This window comes from Eulemur rufifrons, chromosome 29 (genome assembly GCF_041146395.1).
Source record: "Eulemur rufifrons isolate Redbay chromosome 29, OSU_ERuf_1, whole genome shotgun sequence".
In the NCBI taxonomy this organism is placed as follows: Eukaryota; Metazoa; Chordata; class Mammalia; order Primates; family Lemuridae; genus Eulemur; species Eulemur rufifrons.
This window is the reverse complement of record NC_091011.1, coordinates 53,970,926-53,988,311: the sequence shown is the minus strand read 5'-3', so window position 1 is coordinate 53,988,311 and position 17,386 is coordinate 53,970,926. Positions and strand designations below refer to the sequence as shown.

Genomic DNA, 17,386 nt, shown 5'->3' with positions numbered 1-17,386 from the left:
AAGTGAAAGGGATATAGAGATCAATAAGGCAGTCTCTGCCATCTTGGAGCATGTGGCCTAATGGTAGTTTGAGAAACCAACAACGTCAGTCTAGTGAAACAAATGCTTTGTCTGAAGTACACACAAAGGGGCAATTGTTTCAGCTTAGTGAGAGTAAGAGGTTGCTTTCCTTGCTAGACTGTTAGTTTTTAAAGATGTGATTTTCAATGTGGGAATAATGGGCAGATCCCCATATGGATGCATATTTAAAGTCTTAGGGTAGGGGGATGTGTGTATGTACAATGCATGTATACCGTAACACTTTAAAAAAAAAAACGAACACTGTACAATATGTATGCACACATAAAATACACCATATCTAACACTTCCTATTTGGAAAACACCAAAAGCTATTTAATAGTGTAAACTATAGAAAATAGGGCTCAACTTGGGGTTTGCTTGTCTGGGAAAGACTTTACTTCTCCATGTATGAAACTTAGTTTTGCAAGTTACAAAATTATTGTCTGACAGTTACTGTTTAAGGAAGCTGAAGATAGGACCCATTCCTTCCTTCTATGAGGCTTCTGTTGAGAAGTCTGCTGTTAGTCTGATGGGTTTTCCTTTGTAAGTGACTTGATGCTTTCACTTCATGGCTTGTAGGAGTTCCTCCTTCATGTTGACTTTGGCCAGTCTGATGACTATATATGCCATGGTGATGTCTTTTTTTTTTTTTTTTTGTGATGAATCTTCTAATTGTTCATTTAGCTTCTTGTATCTGTATGTCTAAATCTCTAGCAAGACCAGGGAGGTTTTCCTCAATTATTCCCTCAAATAGGTTTTCCAGACCTTTTGCTTTTTCTTCACCCTTAGGGATGTCCAAGATTCTTACATTTGACCATTTTACATGATCCCATATTTCTCAAGCTTTTTTCATTTCTCTTGATTCCTTGTGTTTTATTTTTGACTGACTGAGTTAATTGCAAAAGAGTTGTCTTTAAGCTTTGACGTTCTTTCTTCAGCTTGTTCTTAACTTTCCACTGTTTTGATTTCCTTAAGTGAATTTTTCGTTTCTAGAAGTTGTTTTTTTTAAACATACCTATCTTGTAAATTTTTCATTCATTTCCTGAGTTATTTTTGTTTTGAGTTGGTTTTCCCTTTTCTCTTGGATACCATTGAACTTCCTTTAAAAATCTGCATTTAGAATTCCTTATCTGTCATTTCTGTATCTTCATGTTGGCTGAGATGCGTTGCGAGAGAGCTGGTGTGCTCTTCGGGGTGGCTCCTTTCACTCTGATTTTTCATACTTCCAGAGTTCTTGCCCTGGTTCCCTCTCATCTGGAGAAATATCTTTTGTTTAGATGGGAAAATCCCCACCCCCTGCCTCAATCTTAAGGGTGTGCCTGTATCATATGTTGGGTAAGGACCTTTGGCTTTGCTTGTGGGTACTTTGATAGGGGTCTGGGTTCTGGAAGAAAAACAAACACTCCCAGCTACCAATTCACTGGGCTCTAAATTCCTTGGGGGTTGATCTCTGCTGAAATCCGGCTCCTTTTTCTCCTCTGCAACTTCTTCCCATGGAATCTCTGGTAAGTTCATGGTACTTTTCTTTCAGAATTATACCTGGGCTATCATTTTATTTTCTTTTTTTATTTAAAACTTTTTCTTTCTATTTAAATCAGAACATCTATAAACCATGACCTTACGCCTCTCCCATCATCGCATGTTTGGATAACTTGTTCCTATAGCTCCACAGGTGCACATATGGATAGGAATGTGCTCCAGAGGTGTATTTGATGGATTACACCCCAAGCCTCATCTGAACCTGATTTAGAAGATTTAGATCATAAGATTGAAGACTTCTGAGCTTATTCTACAACAGTAGGAGACTTTTGAATCTTAAGATGGTGGTAAATGTATTTTCCATTTGGAAAGCCTGTGAATCTTTGGGGGCCAGGAGAATGGACTACAGTAGAATAGGGAAAATGACCCCTAAATATGTCCACACCTTAAATCCTCTAAACCTGTGAATGTTGCATGGCAAAAGGAATTTTTCAGATAATATTAACTTTATAAACTTTAAAACAGATTATCCTAAGTCTTCTGTGTGCCCAATATAATCACATGAGCCCTTAAAAGCAAAAAATAAATAATAAATTCTCTAAATGAAGGCAGAGACATGCGGCATAAGAGGAAGTTGGAGATTCTAAGCTTCAGAAGGGATTTCAGCCCTACAATCACAAGGAACAGGGGTCTACCAATAACCTGAATGAGCCTAAATATTAAATAGATTCTTCCCCCAGAACCCAACCAATTTATACACTGATTTTGGTCCTTGAGATCCTAAGCACAGATTCCAACTGAGATGTGTTCCAGGACTTCTGACCTGTAGAAACCATGAAAGAGAAAATTTGTGGTGTTTTAAGCTTCTTTAAAAAACAAACAAACAAACAAACAAACAAACAAAAACCCCCAAAACAACAAACTCTTCAGTAACTTTTTTCAAAATAGGTTGAGTTTATGGAATAATCTTCAAGAGATGATCCTGCTTGTCACCACCACTTTTATTTTGGAGGGGTGTGTAAAAACTGGGTTTATAATTTTGTTTTCCCCTTTCTCAGAAATCTATTCTGAGCCACAGAGGAGAGAGATAACTTACAGGTTGGAAGCACTCCCTGAATGTCCTACCCCTGACTGTTATACCAACCTGAAACCACTTCTCGTGACTTTTTCCAGATGGCATTATTTGCATAACTTGAAATATCCCAGATGTTCCAGAATATTTGTGGGCTCATTTCATTTTGAGTATTTGTCTATTCTTAATTCCTCTATCTTTCTCTGTGTTTTACCTGGTGTATTAGTCTGCTTAGGCTGCTATAACAAAATACTATAGACCAGGTCATTTAAACAACAGACATTTATTTCTTACAGTTCTGGGCCTGGGAAGTCTAAGACCAAGATGCCAACAGATTTAGTTTCTGGTCAGGAACCCTCTTCTGGGTTTGCAATGTTCTTCCTGTCTTCTCGCTGTGTCCTCACATAGCAGAGCGCTTTCTTCTTTTCATTATAAAGTCACTAATCCCATCATGAGAGTCCCATTTTTATGACCTCATATAATCCTAATGACCTTCCAAAGGATCCGTCTCCAAATACTACCACACTGGGGCTTAGGGCTTTAACGTATGAATTTGGGGGTGAGGAGTTTGATACAATTCAGTCCATAGCACTTTGCCTAAAGGTTTTAGTTTTGCTTTTACCTCCTCACCCCCACGGCAGGGGCACTAAACCAGAAAAAGGTTCTTTGACTATCCTAGGCTCCAGTATTAAGGTGATTTGGGAATATCATTCCAGTGATCCCAGGGAATGAATAGGAGTGGGGAGGAATAAGAGGTTAAGTCATTCGGTGGACCTAAGATGAGTCTGTGTCCTAGCCTTAGGTGGCTTTACAAGCAGCGTCTATATGTTAAAGTCCCAGGCAACGATTGGTACCAAGATTCATGCTTCTGCAGTTACCCCAAGCTGACAGTAGCTCTAATGCCCCAGTTGGCATGTATCACATGTATTCTTTTCACTGGGCCGAATCTGGACTTCCCACTACCACTATCTTCTGCTGGACCCATGCCAAGTGGACCTATGGCTTTAGGCCCAATCCCTGCTTTGCATTTGTGTTCCATTTGTGGCCCATAGAGATGTTAATCTTTGCTGTTCTTTCTTGTTAAATAATTTTTTTATATACCTTTTATCTTTGCTACATTATTATAGCTCTTCTGAATCAAAGCACGACTTTTCAATGCCATCCTGACCAGGAGTCTCAAAATTCATAATTAGAAATACAGTTGACCCTTGAAGAAAGTGGGCTTGAACTGTGGGGGGTCCACGTATATGTGGATTTTTTTCAACCAAACACGAATCAAAATTACAGTATTTGTGGGATGTGAAACCTGAACATAGGGAGGGCCAACTTTTCCTACACGAGTTCATAGGTGCCGACTGTGGGACCCGAGTATGTGAGGATTTTATTATATTCAGGGGTTCTGGAACCAATTCCTTGCATATACCGAGGGACTTTTTGCCAGCATTATAAGTAATTGAGTACTTTTTATATGCTACACTTCTGTATTTCAAGTTGTATAAAGTAAAATGAAGATTTGAAATTTTTCTAATACTTCATAGTCTCAGAACAAATATAACTTAATTTTTATTTACGTGTATAATTAATCAGATATTAACATTTCTATACTTCATGAGGTGCTTGGTCTAGTGCCCGACACAGTTTAATAAAAAGTTGGGTGTGTATTCTTGTTTCCTTTGAATAGGCAAGAGATTTCTAGTTACTATAATGGTTTCTCTTCTTTCCTTTGACTAAAGATTGAATGATTTATCAAATAGTATGCTAAAAGGAGGCCCTACGTTATAAATAAATGCAAGTTTGAAATATGGATAAAAGTTACCATTAGTGGCATTTGCCACATCATTGAGCCATCAGCAGCATTATCTTGGAGCTGCTGCCAAATACTTACTTTAAACATTGTAGCTGAGTAGGGGGCACTGACTTACACCTGTAATCCCAGCAACTGGGGAGGCTGAGGCAGGAGGATGGCTTGAGGCCAGGAGTTCAAGACCAGCCTTGGTAACATAGCAAGACCCCTTCTCTAGAAAAAAATTTAAAAAAAAATTAGATAAGTGTGGTGACACATACCTGTAGTCCTAGCTACTTGGGGGAGTCTGAAGCAAGAGGATCCTTTAAGCCCAAGAGTTGTATGCTACAGTGAGTTATGATCACACTACTGCACTCCAGCCTGAGCAACAGAAACCCTTCCTTAAAGGGGGGGGGGAAACCCCAAACATTGTAACTAGTTACTTACCACTACAATAAAATTTGCCTCAAACAAAAATCCCAAGAAGATTGTTTAACACTAAACCTTATTTAAATGGCCTTTTCAAGGCCTTATAAAAATAGCAGAGAAAACATCAATTCAGATACACTAAGATAGAACTTGAGGCTTGCAAAACTCATAAACATTCAACTAGTTGCCATTCTAAAAGCATTCATTCCTCATATCTCTTATTTGGATGATGAAGCTTTGAAAAGAATTTTTGTCTGCTGGTCTTGGAAACACGGTGCAGCATAAATAAACCCAACTGCTAGAAGGTAATGATACTAACAGACTTTTTCCTCTTTAGGAAATTTGGCTTATGAATTTCACAGGAAAGAAAATCGAATTTTTTTCTAACTTCTTAAAAAAATGGTGTTAGCTTGGCATTGTATATTTACATTTAGGCTTAATGTATGAAACTTGAGTTCCATTGATAGAAACTTTGTACTCCTCAGACAGCACTTAAGGGTTTAGTAAATATTTATTTTTCGTCTAAGTTGAACCAAATAGAAAATATACATAATGGTACAGTTAAATTATGTAGTGCATAGTGGCAAATCCATGTTATAGTGAGAAATCATTGTCAATGGTCCCGGGAGCTTGTTATCAGATAACAAGTTGCATGGCTTATAATCAGTGAAAAAAATATGGCACATGCTGTTGTAGACCCAGCCAAGAAATTAAAAGATACCATACAGACAAGAATATCCCAATATAGTGCTCTAGCTTAATAACTAAGCCATTTAAACACAAACGGAACACATTCAATTCATAATGAAAGCCAAAATATAAAGCTATCCTTCCAAGAAAAGCAAAATAAACATACTAGCTTAAATAACACTGCTACAATTCAGAGTGTTCGTGGAAAATCTATTATTTATATCTGATTCAAATGCAACAGTTGTTAGCCTGGAAAAATTAGTACTTCTTTAAAATATAATTCAGTGTGATACTTTGCTGTGAGGAAAAAGCACACGGCGTCCTTATTCTCATCATAAGTGTTGCATTTTCTCCTGGGATCTGAAATATTTACATAATACCAAGTACTTTTCATAATGTATTTGTCAGGCTAATGATGTCACGAGGCAGTTCATTTTTAAGGACAACAGCTGCTGTTCGTTTCATGCTTAACACCAACACTCAAAATGATTTATTGTATTTTACAAACTTTACGAATATTCATAATCGCTACGAAGATTTACAAAACCCTAAACCCTATAGGAAATATTGGACACTCAGTAAAAACATGCTAGGTATTTTAAAGTAACTTTGATAAAGGAACATAACTCTAAAATACATATGGAATTGCCACTTACTAAATAGGCAAAGACTTTTTGTTCCCTTTTTTCTAGAGCTCTTAATAGTGTTTCTTTCTATTTTTAATCTCTATTTCTCCAAGTCAATTGCTTTGCACTGAAATATTCAGTAATTAACACAAAAGAATAAAGTAGAATGTTAGACATGGAAGAGACCTCACAGATCATGAAGTAAAATCCCTTTAAATTGTAATCCTCCTTGCTAACAAATCTGGTTCTCTAGCTCAATGAGCGACACCATTGAGAAAGGAGGTGAACTCTGTTTTCTGTTCAAGGCTCATTCTAGTCACAGGTCCTCTCCCATAACAGAATGACAGAAACAGGAGACTGACGCTATGTGGAGGTGCTCCTTCAAGTTTAGGATGGGTGGTTGTGATTTTTGCTCAGCTGTGTGTTCCTAGAGGGCATGACTCCTCTTTTACCAAGTTCATGACTGTGGACAATGTGTTGGGTTAAGGGCAAACTTTTAATCTCTCCAAGTCTTGGAGGAGTCCAAGTATGTGCCCTTCCAGAGTTCAAGGATGATCTATTCATTTGTGATTTTTCTAAGCCTGGGCATTTCTCAAAAGTGACTTTGAATTTGAATTCTAACCTCAGATAGAACAAAAGACTGGCAGTATATTTTGGTAATGTTGCAAATTGTCACGAAAGACAGAGAAATGTAGGCTGATTAGTTTGTATGTTGAGACGGCAATGGAGATTTAAAGTTTACGGGGTGTGTATGTGTTGGTGGGGGGCGGGAGAGAGAGACTGAGAAAATGAATGCTGCTGGACACATGAGACATAGCCTTGAAAACTGCTGGTGTGCTCTTGCTGTCTCTCTTTCCCTCTGCTTTCCTGGTTCTCCTAAGCTTCTGCTATAATCAGACAAGTGGCATGATATGAGATATATATGCATACACTCATATAATTCCATACATAATTATATATGTAATTTAGTGCTCTTCCTAAATTATGAACCCGAGTCCTCAGAATTTTATCAGGTTACTTTCAAACCAGCATCTTCGTGAGCTTTCTTTGGGTTAAACTTATTTTCCCAGAATGAATTTTAGCATTTTATGTGAAATGTTTCTTTTCTGGTTAATAGCTTATTTTAGTCAGATGGCGCTTTTGTGCATTTAATCCTTAAGACTTGTGTCTTGAAAAGTTCTTTTCCTTAGCCCTACTGCTTCAGTTAGCAACTATTTAGTTTCCCCAATGATGGCATTATTACAATCATTAACTACTTGTCTGTGTTATGACGATTAACACGATAACTGCTTGTGCCTTATCTGTCTTTTTCTTTTGTTAAGTAGGATACAGGAGAAAAATCCTGCTTTTATGTGTTAATGGAAGCATATTTTCAATAAATTATGCATTATTGATTTACCTATTCACTTCAAGTATTTCAGACACAAACTTTGCTACTCTGACCTGTGTTATGGTTGTATTTCTTCAAATTTAAGCAAGATTTTACTGAAATACAGTTTTTAAAACTAACTTTCAATACCTACTGTTTTCAATTGCTATTGGTGGGCAGCAATGACCTCCAGTGGATTCTTGGGTAAATAGCAAGTAGGTTTTTCAGAGGATGTCGGTTTTCAATACATTTGTATTTGTTAGATCTTTTGGAATTTGGTGACTTATCTGAATAAACTTCTTAAACCTTAATATATTTTAGAATGAAATTGCAAACTCTTAAAAGTTGTCAACACTTTAATAGTATAACCTATAGCAGCGATGGGAACCTGAAGCCTTGGGGTCACGTGTGGCCTTCTGGATCCTTGACCGAATGTAAATTTTACAGAACAAATCCCTTTATTAAAAGAGTAAGTTACTTTAATACAGGGATTTGTTCTGTGAAGTTTGGATTCAGTTTGAGGGGCTGTGCTTGGGGATCTGGAAGGCCACATGTGGCCCTGAGCTAACTTTAAAAACTAAAATAAATATTATTTAAAATTAACATCTAAATTATTTGTAATTCGTATATAATCCACTTGCTTTCAATTTTTAAATGAGAAAATCTCATGAAAATTTCATATTTTAGAAAGTTATTGTTAAGTACTTAAAACAGGAGAAGGAAAGACTTTAAGAAATTCTCAAAAATATAAAATTTGGGTAACATTAATAATAAAGGTAAAAATGCTCTGAACATCTCAGTAATTAAGCGAACTCGCAATTTTCCTGTCTGTAAATATAAAATACCAAAGAAAATTTGGTATCTGATAGAAAATGCTTTAATATATTTTTCACAAATACAACATTTCCATAATGTCTTTTAGATTTCAGGGAAAATGATTTAGAAATGTAAAAGTTTAAGCTTTAGTAGGTCTTCAGTGCTGCAAACTCTTCATTTTTGACTTGTGAGATAATGAATTATAAACAGAATACCTCCGTATTAAAGCATGACATAAGCTTTAACATTTTTCTTTTTAAATTTCCGTCAACTGTTTCTGAAAATGGACTAGATGTATCATCTACTGATCAGTTGTTTTCAAATCTTTCCTAGGCAGGTATCTGTAGAGGAAAAAGAAATGTGTGAGAATATACTTTCTCTCTACCACAAGAGGGCAGCAAGAATCGTTTACGGTAGTTGGAACTATGTTAGTATAACTCCATCTGATTTGACTGACCTTGGTATCTTTCTGCAGAAGTTACCTTGGCTTCATTCTTTCCACACTGGAGTGAAATTTAAAGGACATGTTTTTGTTATGAAACAACATGAATGTGGTTTGATGAATGTTTTATGAAAGGCACAAGCCTCAGAGTGACGACACTTTTCCTCCATGGTTTGCAGCAATCACAACACACCAGCTACTTAAAACTCATGGATTGGACAACACTAATACAATAATTCCTAAAGAGTACAGAAAGGTCACAAGAGAATGTTGAAGTACCAACATTCTGTATATTTTATATAGTTGTGGAAAAAATTCAGAAAGTTTAAAACATATTTCTATATTTTCCATGACTATGAAATTCTAATTTTTCAATATTCTAATCTTACATCTTACAAGGGTAAAATAATAATTACCATGGAAAAAAGCATCTAAGTTACTGAAAACTACCTCTATGGTCCCTTTTTTGATAAATATAATGTGAAACCATTAAGCAATGCACTTATTTTACAAATTAGTTAATTTTATGTGAGATTTATCTGACCAGTCAAATGAGTATATAGAATAATTTATTATAACATTTTCAGAGTCATTTCTGTATTACAGAAATGTCTATTAAGTAATGCAAAGAAGTTGAATGGTTTATTATTATCTTTCTCTCTTTCTCAGTTTCCAAATATAAATTCTTCAAAAGACAGTAGATGGTTTCAGCCCATCAGGAGTCAGGCGTGTGCCTGGGCAGGCGATAGTGCTCAGGTTTGGAACGGAGCTTCTTCTCCTGTGGGTTGGCATATTTCCACTTGGAGGGTGACATTTTAAGCTTTTTCCTCTTCTTATCTGTGCACCATACTTTTTCACAGTATTCTTCCACTCTCTGGAAGTTGCTATAACCAATCAGCTGCAAGAATTCCTTGTACCATGGTTTTGCTCCCTGCGGGATGCTGCTCTGGACGGGACACGGCATTTTGTGAGGCCCATCCTCCTCATAGTCCTTGTTAAACATTTCCTCGACTCGCTCCTCTTCCACTACCTCCAAGGTGATTTTACGGACAGTATGGACAAAACTATGCTCTACTGTCTGGCAAAAATAGGTCCCAGCATCTGATTTGCGTACCCTTAGGAAGAGTAAACCAAGGTCCATCTTAACCACTCTGTCATCTGTCTTCACCTGCAAGAACAAAGACATAAAGGGCACTGGGATATTATGCAGGAGAGAAAATGCCAACTTATATTTTTCTACTACCTAAGTTTTCATTTTTGTTATCACATAATGAAATCCTAAGATGCTAAGTAATTAGATGGATGTGGTATTCCGAAGTTATTTACGTTGGACACCACTTCATATTGATGATCTTGAGGTCATTTCGTATCAAAGAACAAAGTAAAGATTTTTCCCTAATGATTCCATTAGTCATGAGAAGAAGCACATTTCAGTATTGCACTAAAAGTTAGAATGAGATGAAGATTTGTCAAACTTATTTTTTAACATCTATTTTTCAATGGACAAAGCAAATGCCATTTCCCACGTTCTTTCTAGGGATTCTTATGCCTTCCAGATCATAGCAGCTGATGTTTCCATAAGGACCTTTGTTTAGAGAGCCTAGGATACATTCATTCTTTCCTTACCAAAAAAACCCAAAAATTCATCAATTAATCAATTCAGTGAGAATCTATTACATTTCCATAAGGCTTTCCATTAACAGATTAAAAAATAAGTAAAAATCAGATTCTGCTCTAAAGGTTGAGACAGTCCAGAAAATATTAATTGTAATATACCCTCAATGCTCAAATACCTTTTGTTTTGAGTAATTATGTACATTATTTCTATAAATATAATTCAGGGAAAGAAGAACACAATAAGGCTTTCAATGAATAGCTCACATTTAATCACAAATAATTGTACTAGTGAGTAAATCATTTGGCATTAGGCAAAGCTAGATTCAAATATGGGCACCATAATTAATTGTCACCTAGGGCATTTATATATATATTTCTTGCCTTAGTTTTCTTTGTAAAAATGGAGATAATCTAATAAAGGATCGTGAACATTAAATAACATAGGTGAGGATATTTTGCAGAGTGCTATCAATAGTTACCTCTGCCTTTTTTCGATACATTCCTCCAACTAAAAACAAACATGTGTTTTATGTGGTCTAGGATCTTCAGATAATGGCATAAAGGTGATTCATATTATACTGGCAGACTTCCCCTTTGAGAATATGAAAATGAAAGCAATATTCACCTTTGGTAATATAAAAAAGGGTGTAGAGGCAACAACTACAACCACATTGGCAATAAAGGCCATTTATGCTCAGCATGTCTTTGTCCTAGCAGTAGGTCCTGGCCAGATCTGCCAGATTCGGGTCTTCCCAGCCTTGATCAGACTTGGCATAATTGAAGTTGCAATGTGATTACTCAGATGTGAAAACTGGTATCCACAAACTATGATTTATGGATAACATGGGGAAATAATAGGGATATTATTTTGAAGTTATGAAGTTTCCAAAAGGCATTTTTTTTTTTTTTTTTTTTTTTTTTTCAGACATGTGAAGTAAATAAATTACTTCGAAGCTTCAGAGTGACATAGTTGGGGAGACAAAAGAGAATGCTTAAGTCCTTCAGAGGTGCTTTCCTTGAGTTGGCAGAAACATGCCCTGGTGCTGTAGCCATTAATTCGAGAACTTATCCAGTGAGGAACCAGGAAGACCCACAAACCAAAACCATCTTCACTCCATAGAAACAATCTGTTCTATTAATAGTTTTTGCTCAGCATATCCTTAGCACCTGCCACAGCCAACTAACTCTTAAAAAACTGTGTCCCTCTGCTCATTTTACATTTCTAGGCAAAACCTCTGTGAAAACTTTTCATCCACCACCAGCCTTCTCCATAAATTTACCATCTACTGCAACCTGGGACCACAGCATGCCTCTAATGCTACTGACTCTGAAGCACGGCCTCCATTTTTTAAAATTTGTGGCTACATTTGATAGAGGGGGACCCTTCTCCTGTGTGGTAAATGCCATTATACAGTCTTGGTTCTCTTTTAATTCCTTCTTGGTTTCTTCTAAAGATTTCTTGTACCCTCTAAAGCACAATCCTCCATCCTTCACTAATCCCATGTTTTATTTCCATCCTTTTGGTAACGCTTCTATTTGTTTTAGTCACTTTCCCTAAGGATTATACACAGATAATCCATTGTTTTGTGTTTCCTATCAATTAAGAAACACCGAAACTTACATGATGCTTTAGTACCTACAGTCAGTGTCTTTCCATTCAACCTGACCCCCCATCTACTAACTTCCCTATTTCTGACAATTACATTATCCTTTTAGTCCCCCATCCTTAACTGTCAATCATTTATACCTCCCCCTCTCTCTATATCCTCACATCCAATATGTCACAAATTCCTATCAACATTTCTTCAGCAGTAACCCTTATAAACAACCCTTCCTCTTCACCATTTTTGCCACAATGTTAGGTTCTTCTACCTCATGACAGTTTCTTTGACCTTATCTCAAGGCAGACTCCCCTAAATATTTTTGTTTCTTTCATGCCCAGCTTGATTCTGTTTGAGGATCTCTGCTCTTGTCTCTGCCTAGAGAGATGTCCCTAAGGCTGATTTCTCATCCTGAACAACTGAATTAATACATGTCACCTTTTCAAATAGGCCTCCCTCAAACCCCTGTAAAAGTGTCCTCCCTCTCTTACTGCCATCATTTCACCTGTTAACCTTATGTACCTGAGCATGTAACAATGCATACAAATACATAACAATAATCCTTCAGTTAATTTTCTTGGGGCATCTTTCCCCACTTATTTCAACAAATGGGTACTCATTTACTCTTATAGCTCACTTTCTTTTGTCATGCTCCTGCTGCAGAACTTATTCAAATCTTTACTGCTTGCCTGAGCAAATGAGAATTACTCAATTAACCAGATCCTGCCTTTCTAAATCTGGATCCCAGAAAAACCCCAGAGTAGGGTTGGCAGAATAGGTGTATTTCTGAAGATGGATGAGGGTTTTAATGGAGATTTCTTAAATTGCTGTTTATTACCACAATAATCAATATCAATTAATAAATTATATTTGGAATCATGGAAGATCAAGTTTAGTGTTTGTGTTTATCATAGATTCTGAACCATTTTCAAAGCCTTAATAGTTTCCATATGCTAAGGAAGAACAAAGATGGATTTAATATGTTAATGATACGTTCCGGCCAAATAAAAACCAAACAACTTCCCTACATAGTAAAACATATAAGAAGTTTTGAAGTCACTTGAGTAAAGTGTTGGGGGAATTGAGCCATCACGTGGCATGCAGTGCTACAGGCAGGAAGTTTTATACACACCACACACATGGCAGTCTGTGTTCCATGTTACATTCATGGAGATACCTATTTCGGTAAAAAAACATTGTTAAACATCCTAATGATATACCATTGTATTTATGTTACTAGTAAATTAATTTTAGTTGCATATTTGAATAAAAGCTACAAACATAAGGAATGCATGTGTTGTCTTAATCTTATGCATATTGAATGAACATTTTAATATTAGTCATGCTAGAAGCCCAAGAAGATGTTTCACTTTTAAGAACAGGTGGTTGGGGCAACCTGCTCATTACTAGAATCAAATCTTTCCTCTCCTAATTCCTTCTGCTCTCAGTCCCCTGTATCACCACCCTATTTTCCACTTCTAGGTATTTTTTCCCTTCCCTTAGTAAACTTCTTTCTACTATTCACCAACCCATTTTTTTATTTCCAGGCTGAGTTAAATTTTCACTTCCTTTATAAATAATTTATAGCCCATAAAGATGTTTTGCTTCTTTTTGTAATTCAATAGCATTCGCATTTTTGTAGCACAAAAGCTGTTATTTATATTCCTCTTCAAATTATTTTGCCTGAAAGTTTTCTCTTTAAACATATTGTAAGTTTCTTAAGGGCAAAGGCCTTTCTCCTTATTCTTCAGAATTATTCCAAAATGAGCAGTACTCAGAACATGGTGAAAAATGAGAACATGTTAGTTTGTCCATAAGGTACAAACATGTAAGGCAATGGGGTGTACCAGTAGAAATATATTCAAACGTTATTCACATCTTCTAGGTAAATCCAATAATTTGAATAAGATGGAAGCAAGCATGATTTCGGGAGCAGTTAATAACTGAGGAAAGAGCTCCTTCACAGATACGTAGGAAAAGCAGTTGTAGGACATTCCCTTTTACCTGGAAAAAAATATGCATACAAGTAACCTCATTGAATATGATTCTTTCTTGTCTCTGTACTATATTTCCTGTGAAAGTGAATAATACATGAAAAAACATGAAAGTTATCTAGCCAATTTTTTCATCCAGCAAGCTGTTTATCAAAGTGGAAAAAAAAAAAACACTAAAAATAAACACACATCATTGACCACTAGAATTATTTTTTTGGTTTTTATTTTTTAAAGTCTGATATGAAAAAGCAGGTATTTTTCTCATAACCAGAAACCCAGGCTTGAGAAACACTACATTATGTACAGATAAAGTCCTGACTGGTTCACATTCAAAGATCTGAAAGCCTGACAATTACCATGGGGATTGTCCTACACTGCTCGTTTGCAAGTCGGAGACTGCCTTTCTCAGAATTTTGATCTACCCTCTTGGATACAGCAAATCCACATCATAAAGTCAGGAATAGAAGCTAATTTAACTCAGTCAGAGGGCCGTAGACTATGTAGTTTAAATATATCCTCCAAGGACTATAAATACCTGAAAATATAAAATGGCTTACAAATTTGTATTTGAAGTCTTCCCACAATTTAGTCTTTCTACTTTAGTTAACTTGGGTACATCCAACATCAAATCTTGATTACAGAATTGTTTTCATCCAGCTGTGCTTTTTCTATGTCTGCAGACCAGATTTCCTTGATCAAGAAGATGGTACATAATACATCATTTCTATCAAATATTCTTATAGGCAAACTATACAAATAAAGAATTTCTGCCAAGAATGGTTTTAATATTCTTAGCTATAAAGATTGATTCAGTATGTTTTATAATGTCAAATAAAAAGAAGTAATTGAACAAAGAACTCTGCACATCTGGTAGCTGGTCAGGAAGAAGCAGTGATTTCCATGTGTATCACCATATGCTTCCACAATTTTCATAGGAAGGGGGCAGATAAGGGCCTCGAATTGGTTAAATTTAGAATATATTTAGTAATAAAACCAGCTTTAGTCAAGAAAAAGGCCATTAATTTATATATTTGTTTATCTGGCCTGCCTTCATTACTACATACACACATTTGTATTTGGTTGACTTACAGAAAATATATCTAATATGACAGCATAAAATATTTTTTTATTAAAAACACTTTCTAATATGAACCTGATATATGACAATCTGATATCATCTCATAGACACAGGGTGATTCCTTAATGGATCATCTGGGGAAACCTATTATGCTATATGAAGAATGAATGTGGGAAAACGACCCTTATTTCTAATACGAGATGATGCTGAGAATAAAGTCTTCATAAATAAGAACTCAAAACTAATGAAAAACACGTTGTATTCAAAACATAAAGAAGAAATTCTGGGCACTTATGTTCAAGAATGGATTAATATCTAGGAGATGTAAAGAACTCTTACAAGTCAACAAAAAGAGAAATAACAAAGAAAAATGGGGAAAAGTATAAATAGGCAATTCAGAGAAGGAAAAATGCAAAGGTTTAGTAATTATGCAGGCTAATACTCAACCTTATTAATCTTAGAAATGCAAATTTAAATAAGACACTACATTATACCCAGAAGAAAGACAAAAATTAGAAAATTAGATAATACCAAATATTGGTAAGGATGTAGGTAAACGGGAACCCACATAAACTGCTTTGGGGAGTGCAAATGGTGCAGAAATCCTGAGAGCAAGCCTACAATAATTACAGAAATGAAGGATGTTGATCGACAATAATGCAGAAACTTGTGCTCAAATATATAAGGAATTTTCAGAGATCATTAAAAATGTGATGAGTTAATTATCTTCTGGGTGTCTACACTCATGAGAATAAATGAATGTACTTGGATGTTAAGTGACAATCGGAAGCAATGAAATACAGACACAACACCAGGGATAAACCGTAAATATAGCATTGAGTTTAAAAAGTGAGAAATGGAATACTATATAATACATTTATTTTTATAGCTTATGTATATCCTAAATCTCTTATATCTGTTCAATATGCAAATGGTATTGGGCTCATTCCAATCATTGTAATGGACACATGGGGAAGCTAGGATGAAACTGGAGAAAAGTGGCTCAGGAAAAATAAGGTCAATGAGAGACTTGTGTAAGCCAATCGTGACATGTGCCACAAACCAAGTAGTAGTATTAACTAAATTATGCATCTGAAATTAAAAACAAGAACCAAAACAAACAAAAAATCTCCAGTTGTTTGTAACTATTAGTCTGGTTTGACAACCAACAAAGTAAGTTTGTTTAAGCTCTAGTATACTATAATCAAAAGATTTTAGAAATATTGCTCACAAATAAACAACAACTTAAGGTTAATGTTCTATTAAAAATTTCCATAAAGAATATCAGAATTAAGACAAAAGTACAGACGATGAAAGTAAACACAATATTTGAACACAAATGGACACCATAAGGCACTGCACAGCTACTATAATTGAAGCAGAAATGAAATACTAAGTTTCCTAGGGACCAAAGTAAAGAGGAAAGTATGATAAATCCTAAGATTTAAAATATCTCTAAAATATCATATATTTTTAAAATTACTCCTTATAACAAGTACATCTTTCCTGGCACTGAGACCTGAGAAAAATCTCTCCTGTGTGTTCTCATAAAATGAGAGGAAGGTGTCCAACAGCACCATAATTAATACACTTCCTCTAGGCAGCATCTTGGTGTAGGGCGAAGACAAAATGAAGTGAAGTTCAATACAGCTATTCTATGGAATTAAAGCAATGTAGTCCAGATATACAGCTCTATGCTGGTATATTTTCATGTATATGCACGCTTTTTATTACACAGAAGACCATATGAACTATAATTTCCACTAGAAAAAGAAGAATTTGAAAATGAAGGGAATTAGCATTTTTGAGTATCTACTGTTTACTTGTGCACTGGGCATGCTTCATTACCATGTTACCTGTTTTAATCGGATGCACAAAGTCAGAGTGGTCTCAGTGGGTAAGACCTAGAGAAGTATATGAGTCTCTAGATCTAGGAAGATATGTTTACTTTTCAAAGACATCTAATATTCTCTTGGAAGATTAACAGAAGATAGAGTTGTATTTAAAACTCTAGATCTATTTATCTACTTATGACCATAAAGTTGCCTTATATTCTCTATATGATAGGAATTGTGTCTCTGCCATTGTAAAGAGGAAGAAATGAAATTAATGGACTAATGTCCTAGTTATTCCAGAACTGAAAGTATATTTGGGATATATGATATTATACAAATATGCTTGTCAATAAAAAATACAAATTCTGAACGTTCACCTCTTGTAAATAGTTTAGAAAAGATGAGCACATTTTTTAATAGACTAAAAAAGAAACCTCAAAACTACTAACATGTTTCAAATGAGACAAGAGTTCATGTACTTTGTTATGAAAATAA

At 35.5% G+C, this 17,386-nt stretch overlaps 1 protein-coding gene across 1 annotated transcript in view; it reads right to left on the bottom strand.

Annotated features, from left to right (window-relative positions):
• Positions 1–9,481: 9,481 nt before the first annotated feature.
• Positions 9,482–17,386, bottom strand: part of SEMA3E (semaphorin 3E) — a 100,493-nt gene continuing 92,588 nt past the window's right edge. Inside the window, exon 16 of the mRNA XM_069462172.1 lies at positions 9,482–9,934. Coding sequence (XP_069318273.1) covers positions 9,482–9,934 — 453 coding nt within the window. The remainder of the gene's footprint in view (positions 9,935–17,386) is intronic.